Source organism: Plecotus auritus (genome assembly GCF_963455305.1).
Source record: "Plecotus auritus genome assembly, chromosome: X".
Classification (NCBI taxonomy): Eukaryota; Metazoa; Chordata; class Mammalia; order Chiroptera; family Vespertilionidae; genus Plecotus; species Plecotus auritus.
Window position 1 is genome coordinate 86,557,547 of NC_137784.1, and position 9,531 is coordinate 86,567,077.

The 9,531-nt window shown below is 37.4% G+C and overlaps 1 protein-coding gene across 2 annotated transcripts; it reads left to right on the forward strand.

Annotated features, from left to right (window-relative positions):
- The first annotated feature begins 2,795 nt into the window (after window positions 1–2,795).
- NXT2 (nuclear transport factor 2 like export factor 2) lies at window positions 2,796–9,085 on the forward strand. 2 transcript variants are annotated; one of them, XM_080652578.1, is made up of 4 exons: window positions 2,796–2,962; window positions 4,008–4,094; window positions 5,747–5,891; window positions 6,935–9,085. In XM_080652578.1, exons 1-4 carry the CDS (start codon window positions 2,948–2,950, stop codon window positions 7,117–7,119), a joined length of 432 nt encoding a protein of 143 aa, XP_080508704.1. In that variant the 5' UTR covers window positions 2,796–2,947; the 3' UTR covers window positions 7,120–9,085. The 2 variants fall into 2 exon arrangements, with proteins under 2 accessions (XP_080508704.1, XP_080508703.1); XM_080652577.1 differs by lacking the exon at window positions 2,796–2,962 and adding an exon at window positions 3,094–3,243.
- The last annotated feature ends 446 nt before the right edge of the window (window positions 9,086–9,531 follow it).

The window sequence follows — 9,531 nt, forward strand, 5'->3', positions numbered from 1 at the left end:
TTTCCTTCGCACATATGCATGTGCCCGTCATGCTCAATGTTGAAACATTCTGAGAGGCAGAAACTGTGAGCACCTGGACCACACTCCACAGTAAGTCTCAAGCACCCTTGGGTCCCTTATGTGTCATCTATGGTAACTGTTTTACCTCCTCCGATTTCTGCACTGTGAGTACCTGGTACAGTGCCCTGTGTAGCTCAGGGGCTGAGCTGATGGAGGAAATGAAAAGGGCCTGACTGGCCGGACACAGGACAAAGATAATGGGAAGCCACTGAAGGGCTTTAAGCAAAGAAGGGTTCCAATAAAACCCAAATTTTCCAAGGCACACTTTGGTGAGTAGTTTGGAGAGGAGAATGACCCAGAGGCTGCCTCAGCCAGAGACAAAGGCTGGTGCTGGCAGAGGCCTGGTAAAGAGTAGGGAACCTGCACCACTAGGGTCTAGGAAGGGCCTTCACTTCCTTTTTTGGGACTGAGCCATCCCCAGCATAGCTTCTGCTTTGCATGGGCTGCGGTAGTTTGCCCTACCTCGCAACAGCCTGAGGCCCCTAAAACTCACTGCACAGCCACCAGCTGTCCCTTTCCAGTACTCAACACTGCTGTAGTCCCTGGCACTATTGCCCCACACCAAAAGCCACTCCTCATAGCCATAGGAGAGATAATATTCTTTGGGGTTCTGGGGACATGAAATGAGGGAAGGCTTCAGGGAAGAGACTTTACCTGTCCTGGTCCCTGAAGGGCAGATATAAATGGAGGGAACAAACATTCCAAAATAAGCATACTACAAACAAATGCGTGAATAGTAAAGTTTCTAAGAGCAAAGACAGTTGTGGGTTGTAATCCCAGCTCCATTAGTTGTGTCATCATAGCCAATTTACACCTCTTTAAACTTCTGTTTAAATTCTTAAAAATCTAGATAATAATATTCCCTCTCCAGAAGCTGGGAAGATTGAATGAAATCATAATAAACACCAGACACATTCTAAGCTTTCAATAAAAAACACAATCAACTATAAAGCAATAAATATGAGTCATTTTTTACAAACAGTAGTAGTTAACTTTGCCAATATTGGTGAATAATGGGAGAAAAGTTTGGAAAGGTAAATTGAGACCAGACCAAGGTAGATATTTAAAAATTAGGAAAATTTTAGAAAAATGAGAATAGAGCAAAGTCAAAATTTGTATACAGAGGAGAGAGACAGAGAGGTTGCTTTAAAGATGGACAAGTTACTTGGAACTCCTTTGTAATTCATTCATGTTTTGTTTATTGTCTAGCACTCTGAGCTTCATGAGCTATGGATCAAGTCTATTTTTTTCACCATTCTATATTTAGAACCTTGTACAGTGCCTGGCCCACAGTATGCACTTAATACACATTTACTGAATTAATGAATGAAACATGATAATGGGGTGGACCCAAAAATATTCCAGGAGTACAAGCATAAATGACAGGAAAAAATACATAAGATTGTTAGGACAGAGGAAATAATGAGTTTAAATTCTGGACACGTTTGAGAAGCCTGTAGTGCCTTGCGGTGTTCATATCCATATGTGGAATCAGAGCTCAGAGCGGAGGTAGGGGCTCGAGATGTGTCGTTGAAATTCATTAGCATATAAGTAACAATCCAGATCACGTGGCAGGACTGTGGCTTTAAATAGGAGACACGTCCAGAAGTGCCGTTGGAGAGGACTTCGGAGTGGAGAAGGTACTCGGAGAAAAGCGGCAGTTAGAATCAGGCAAAAGGAAAGACAAACGGGGTGGGGAAAAGAAAGGTTAAGAATATGAGACGATTTGGAAGAGGCTGGTATCAAAGAGACAGAGGAGGATATCGAGGAAGGAGTGACCGTGACCGAGACCATTACCGAGACCGAGACCGAGACCGAGACCGAGACCGAGACCGAGACCGTGTCCGTGATCGTGATCGTGACCGTGACCGTGTCCGTTATTATGAGGCGCCGCAAGGCAGTTACTCAAGGTAAGACTACAGAGATACTTAATTGATTTGAATACCCAGAAGTTGTTCGCAGCTTTGACATGGGCGGTTTTAAAGGATGCTGGGGAGTAAAGTGCGTTTGCAGAGGTAAATTCGCTTAAGCTTGAATTCCAACTAGTTTATGACTGAAGCCAGTTAATTAATGTCTTAACTATAAAATGGAGATAATATGCCATAGTGTTACTGTAACTAAGTGAATATGGGTTAAAATGCTTAGAAAAGTACCTTGCTCGTTGTCACGAATTGGCTGTGGAAGGTGGTGAATGGTGCTGTCGACAAATCTTCATTTTAGGTCTATAAGAATGGAAGAATTGGATGAGCCTTTTCCACTGAATAATGCAAAGTCAAATAGTGAATTATCGTAGGAATACTACGGAGATGTTGGGGTTTTAATACGAGGATTGATTCTTCCAGATTGTTCCAGAACTCTAAAACTTTCTTTGCCAGTCATGCGCAGTACGATTGCGCGCGCTTCAAGATCCACCCATTTTTCCTATAGGCTACAGGACCTGTATGTCTTTCCTCTGTTTCTCATTGGTCTTTAGCTAGCCTTGGACCCGCCTCTTAAAGTAAAGAGGTTCCCCCTGTTGGATCTTAGTTCTTTTTGCTGGTCTCCGCGCCTGCGGTTGGAAAAGTGGCAACATTAGAGTACCTAGTTTACAAAAGCAAAGTGACTTTTTTTCTTCCAAACTAAGTAAATATCAAACAAGTTGAATACCTTGGGTGATTGGGAGGGTACAGTCGGAACTAAAGGGAAGCGGCATAAGGTTGGAACATCGGGATCCTTTTAAGTACGGACCGGACTACTTCCGGGAGAGAATGGGCGGAGAAAGAATTCCGTATGTTTGGCGGGTTTCACTATCTTCCTTAATATTTGGTCCTCCTACAGCAGAGGGAGCCGGACACGTGAGGAAGTAGTGACGCCGCCACTGCCTCCACAGGCTGCTTCAGGCTCCCCGATGGCCATGCCTGTGGTGAGTGCCGGGACCTTGGGCCAGGGTGCCTGAGCGCTGGTGCTTGGGCGGCTGAGGGGAGGGTCGCCGGGCCGGGGTGGCTGCAGATCACGTGATCAAGTAGCGAATCAGGGGCTGGCCCGCCGGGCTCGGGGCGGGGCCCGCTCTCTGCAGACCCCCTCTATTCCTACACCCGCTGCCTGGGACCTCCAGCTCCTGACTCCCTATTCCCTTGGGTTGTGCAATCTAAGATGCTGGAAAGGACCCTGAGATGGGAGCTAGCGAGAGGCGGGCATGTTGGGGTCTGTCATTTATGGCTTGCAAACTCCTTTTTGTATTATCTCCCTCTCTATATATAATTTTGGTCACCTGAGCTAGAAATGAAACTAGTTCTTAATTCAAATAGTAGGCTGGGCTGGGTAAATGACTAGGGAAGAAGATATTTTTCCTGCAGGAGAAAACCCCAACATTTCTTTTTTTCGGTTTTACAATTCTTTACAAATGCTGGTAAATTTTTATGTAATGTGAAGAAGTTTCCTAAGTACCTAATTTTTCAAGTAGTTCATTGAGCTTTATTGTTACTATACCTTTTTTTTTTTTTCATTCAACAACTTGATTTTGGTCATAACTTCTCTCTTGAAAAAAGAACTCAGCACTTTCCAAATTTATTCATTGGCAATTCTTCCACCCTCACTTTTTTAAAGTTTCTGACTGGAACATTTTTATTATGGTAAATGTTTTGTAAAGTATTGGAAGCCTACAGTAAGTACTGAAGTACCAGTTTTCAAGTTAAGATTATAAAATGATATTTAAAGTGAGGAAAAATGCAGTATATCAAATGCACTAATGAGGGACAAGTATGTCCTAAATATATGTACCCAAGCATAGTGAAAATTGGAAACTTTTGAGCCCTAAGCCTTTAAAATGTCAACATTTATATGGAAGAATGTGGACTATGTACAGATCTGCAAAGTGATTGAAACAAATCATCAGCTTCTGTTGGTGATTTTGTGTTTGTGAGCATTTGGAAGGATGGTAATGTACACTTCTAAAATTTTTCTTGTAGGATTTTAAAACTTATGTAGACCAGGCATGTAGAGCTGCTGAGGAATTTGTCAATATTTACTATGAGACAATGGACAAAAGAAGACGGGTGAGTGTTATAGGCTATATTACTCTTTATTAAATACCATTTCTTTTTTCAATCCAGCCATTCATCTGACTTGCATAAGTGATAACTCTGATATTGAACAGACTGGCGGATTTCAGAGGGAAGGGAGTGGTGGGAAAAATTAACCTAAGAATGTATATGCATGCATATATGCATAGCCCATGGACACAGACATTAGTGCCGTGAAGGCCTGGGGAGGGGGTGGGAGTAGAGTGGAAGAGGTCAATGGGGGAAAAAGGGACAGCTGTAATACTTTCAACAATAAACATATATATATATATATATATATATATATATATATATATATATATATATCCGCTTTGTGTTTCCCTATCTCTGACCTTGGGCAAGTTGCTAACCTCTCTTAACCTCATTTTATTTTTAGGGTGGTAAATTGGAATTTAAATACTGCACTTAACAAAGGACCCAACAAATATTTATTTAAATATGTTACATTTTCTCAGTCCCAATTAACTTTAGTTTGGTTAAAATAATATTAGTGCTGGTGAAGGGGCCTGACATTATAGGGAATGTTCCCTGATTTGTCCCTTTAATGGAATATATTAATAGATAATTTTTAAATTAAATCTCACAGCTGTAACTGGCACTCACAAGCATAATCCACATGACTTGGATACTTTTAGTCTTCAAAAGAACAACTTATCACTTTGTCAGCTTTTTTCATTGTAATTTGTCCCTGAACCATAGTAATTATTTCAGTATGTGCTCCAAGCTTGCCTAGGTCTCTTATCAGTATAGCATTAGAGAACTTTCTCAAAAATAGTTAGCAAGCACAGAAGCTAACATATTATATCTAAAAATTTATTTTTTAAGGCAGAAGATAAAAGAAGTTCCTGGTACTGATTTTTTATGACATGAGACCAGGGACAAGGGATGTGACAATGGATGTTTATTGTGCCTTCCTGATTTCAAAAATAAAGTAGCAAAAAAAAAGAGCAGAGTCAAGATATGTGTTGGCCTTTTAATCCAAGATAAATTTTAGAATTAAGCAAATAGAGTCCTGTGACACACTAAACTGCTGTGACTAAAGAGTTAACTATTGAATTTTGCCTTAGTGAAGCTTTAACTTGACTTATAAAAAACTGCTTTAGCAAGTACTGGTGATTTTTTTGAATTAAATATGCTGTTTGAGTAGTAAAAAGAACCCATTCTTCCTAACACATACAACATAAAATGGCTAGGACATGAAATGACTCCATGTATATAAACACTAGGATTAAAGTGTACAGATAGGGCCTGATGGAAGACAGCTTTGTTAATTCTCAATTAGAAAAAGGAGGGAGACTAAAACTGCTTTGGGTTGTAGGTGCTTAAAACTTGTGACCATTTAATTCATTTAAATACAGAAAGCAAATTTTTAGAACTCTTCCAGTTTGGATGCATAGTTTTCTCATTGTGGCTAAAGTAAAATATAAAATAAAAGTATATTTAGCTACCTAGTTTATTAAGAGTAAACCTTGTTCATGTTGTATTCCAGTGCAAGGGGGCAGGGGAGTAGAGATTGATATAGAACTATGAAAATGTTTGTATATCACCTATAACCTTTCAGTTCATTTCTGTTAAAATGCTTTCCCAGAAACAAAACTGTTTTCGCCTTTTATCTTTCTTTTTAGGCACTGACCCGTCTGTATCTGGACAAGGCCACTTTAATATGGAATGGCAATGTTGTTACAGGGCTGGAAGCCTTAAATAATTTTTTTGAGGTGTTGCCTTCTAGTGAATTCCAGGTTAATATGTTAGATTGCCAACCAGTTCATGGTAAGAGCATGGTCTTTCAAGGTGTTTCTTTTGTTTTACTTTAGTGAGCACTGAGCTATCAAATTAAACTTTTGGTATCCTTTTAGACCTATCTCACTCCAGCAGATCATTAGTATATTTTGGTGGACTGTGTGATTATAGTTTATTAATAGTTATGTGAGAAATTGAAGCTAAATGTGATTTTTATTGATGGAAAGAAATAATTATCTATTTTCTCTAAATAGTTGCCTTCTATGCCTTGAAATGTTTCCAAAAATTATACTATATCCCTAATTAATGTGTTTTATTATCTTACAATTTATTAAATTTCACAGAACAAATTTTTTACTCTGTTACATGAAAGGATTTTTGGTAACACAGAATTAGGCTTAATATAGACTGATGCCATTTTTAAGATTAACCTCTAGGTGGGCCCTAATTTTCTCTAGTAGGTTAGGGTGATTTATTTTTCCTTTACAGTTTTAAAAACAGCTGTAGATTAAGAAGCAAAACATGAAAAAGCTCTGTTAGAAACCCAATGAAATATTAATAAATATAAGCTCTTTATTTTGAAACTTTAGAGTCCCCAGAATCTTTCTGGACAGAAAATAATTTTAGTATCTTTGAAATGATTATTTAGTTTTTTTTTTTTTTGCTTTGGGCGTACATGCTTAAGAGTATGCTGAAAGTAAAGAAAGTTTATGAAATGTGTTTTTTTTAAATATATTTTATTGATTTTTTTATAGAGAGGAAGGGAGAGGGATAGAGAGTTAGACACATTGATGAGAGAGAAACATTGATCAGCTGCCTTCTGCACACCCTCTACTGGGGATGTGCGCGCAACCAAGGTACATGGCCTTGACCGGAATCGAACCTGGGACCCTTCAGTCTGCAGGCCGATGCTCTCTCTACTGAGCCAAACCAGTTAGGGCATCAAATGTTTTTTAAGTGTTAAATTATGAGCAATGTCTTTTAAGCCTGAAAATCTGCTTATTTAGAGATAGAAACCAACCTTTTTTTTTTCTTTTTTTTTTTTTTTTGTGTGTGTGTGTGTGTGTGTAAAGAGCAAGCTACTCAGGCCCAGACTACAGTTCTTGTTGTGACCAGTGGAACTGTGAAGTTTGATGGAAACAGACAGCACTTCTTCAATCAGAATTTCCTGCTGACTGCTCAAACTACTCCTAACAACACTGTGTGGAAGATTGCAAGTGATTGTTTCCGTTTTCAAGATTGGGCTAGTACTAGCTAAAGGGAGGAAAGTCCTTTGGTCCGTTAGTTTCAGCAACACAGTTTATGTGAATTAATTCATTTCATTGTAGTTTTAATTCCTAGCAGCATCTTTTCTAGCAGCTGCCAGTTTGGGTTATTGCCCTTAAGAGCTTTAATGCTAGATTTTTACATGCCTTACATATATTTCACTAATAACATACTTACAGTAATATTATAAACACATGATCTCTGTACTAACATACTCACTGTGAGCCTAGCGTATCGCAAAAATGAAATCCTTTTATAATACTATACAGGATATCAGCACAACATAATTCTCTGGGAGGAAGTAGAGTATTTTTTTTTGGTTAGGTTAATTTTGTAATAGAACACATATGTATTTTCAGTAAACACTGATAATACAATTTTGGTATAAGGCTTTTTCAAATAAGTTCAAATGAAAATATTACTACTTTTGTTTTGCGTAACTACTCTGGCATATTAGAATCACAGATAGAGATGTTCGATGTTACCTAATGTTTTCTATGTTAACTTGTTCTTATGAAGTGAATTAATATACTAGAGAGGTATAATATGTTCTTAGATGATACCTGGGTATTGGATATATTTAGTGACTTATAAGCAAAACTTGTTATAAAGATTTTTCATGGCAGCTCCAGGTTTATAACTTTAGGTAATGAATATTAGTGTGTCTAATAGCTTTAATGGGAGAATATGGAGTGAGAAATATAGAGAGCCAAAGTTGGCCAAAAATTAGGAGGGGTGGCCACATGGTAAATTTTTGGTACTTGTTTTCTACCTCCTAAAAATTTAGCCTATTTTTAGGGTTTAAGTCATTAAGATAAGTATCATTGCCAAATGGTCACGAGTGTCACTTTTGTTCTAAAGATTACTTTTAAAGTTTTTTCCAGTTCACCTCATACTTATCAATATATGTCTCAATTTATTCAAGAACTTATGGAGGTAAAATGTCAGCAATAAATCAGACCCTGCAGCAGGGTCTAACAGGAAAGTTGGAAACAAAGCCATTGTTCTCTCTTTGAGACACCCTTAACTTCTAAGTCTTCCATGTGAACTTAAGGCCAAAAATCTCCTATGTATTATCCACCCCCAAAGTAAGTGATTTCTTTCCTGTGTTTTACACTGTGAACTACATTATCTTTTTTGCTCATTAAAGCCAAAATTATTTAATTTTATGATTTGTTCTTTTATATGGCATTATGAGCAAATAGATTTTTTTAAAAACATGTTCTAGTTATGTAGTTAAGTCTTTGTCTTTTTAACAAGAAATAGAGAGCACCAGATCTTCATTAGCCCATAAACTTCAAGAGAACAAAGTGATTCATTTTATGTCTCAGCATCTAAAGAGAAAGAAATATAGCTTTGGCTTTTGGTTAAATTTTAAATATTTTTTCATTCTTGAATTTGTTGTTTTAATATTTTTAAGCTAGATGTGCCAGTTTTGTTTGTATATCGCAGCTCAAAGTTAATGTTTCTTATTACTTCTTTTGAAAACCAGTAATTTATTTACTCTTCCCCCAAACCACACATTATATTTCTGACATATTAACAAAATAGAATTAAATAGAAGAAGGGGGTACAATTTGAATTTGACCACTCCTTCTTATAGTACTAACCAAAACTTATGCTTTATTCAAAATGAACTTACTCTGATTTTGGATTGGCTTTCTAAAGACCACAGCTTTAACAGCAGTAGTCAGAGTGCCCAAACACTGCCCTTTCCTTTGTGGATACCAGTCTTAAGTAAAGCTGCATATAACTAGCAATAAGTAAATTGAATGGTTGTATACTATTCATGAACTGAATGTTTTGAGACTTGTGTATGAACTGGTTGTTTTTTCCCCAAAAATTCTGTATAACTTTTAGATGGCTGGAACTACTCGTATATGGACTAGACTGTATTTTTGACATGCACATATTTTTGTAACTTGAAAAAAATAAAATTTGTCTTGACAAGTTTTCTCAAGCTCGTTTTAAGGTCTTTTTTATATTTTTAAGGCTCCAGAACAGGTAGTAGTTTCTTTACAATATAAGGTTTTTCAAATTTAAAAACTTATAATGTTGAAAACAATGTTTGACAACTTGAACATTGTCTTTTCTCCAGCCCACCTGTTCCTGTTTTTCTACCAAATGTTCACATTCCCAAAATTACCCATTTGATGTAGCAGTGAAGTATCTGGTGAGACATTGAAATTTTGAACTTGAGCAACTAGCTAAAATGCTATGTTTGGTAGGCAGTGAAACCAAAAGACAGTTGGTTTCCAGAAAGTATGGTTCCATTAACTATAATTCTACATTAAAAATATGTCAACAGACATTTGGAAAGGAGTGACGGGAGGCAATAGCCCATAAAATCAACTACCGTATTTAATGTCTTCAAAGGTGCATACATTTTTCACAATTTAATATC

Coding starts and splice junctions, on each gene's coding strand:
- NXT2 (XM_080652577.1), top strand. CDS start 3,193: ATGCTGGAAAGGACCCTGAGATGGGAGCTAGCGAGAGGCGGGCATGTT. Junction 3,244..4,007: donor CGAGAGGCGGGCATGTTGGG/GTCTGTCATTTA, acceptor TTTTTCTTGTAG/GATTTTAAAACTTATGTAGA. Junction 5,892..6,934: donor AGATTGCCAACCAGTTCATG/GTAAGAGCATGG, acceptor GTGTGTGTAAAG/AGCAAGCTACTCAGGCCCAG.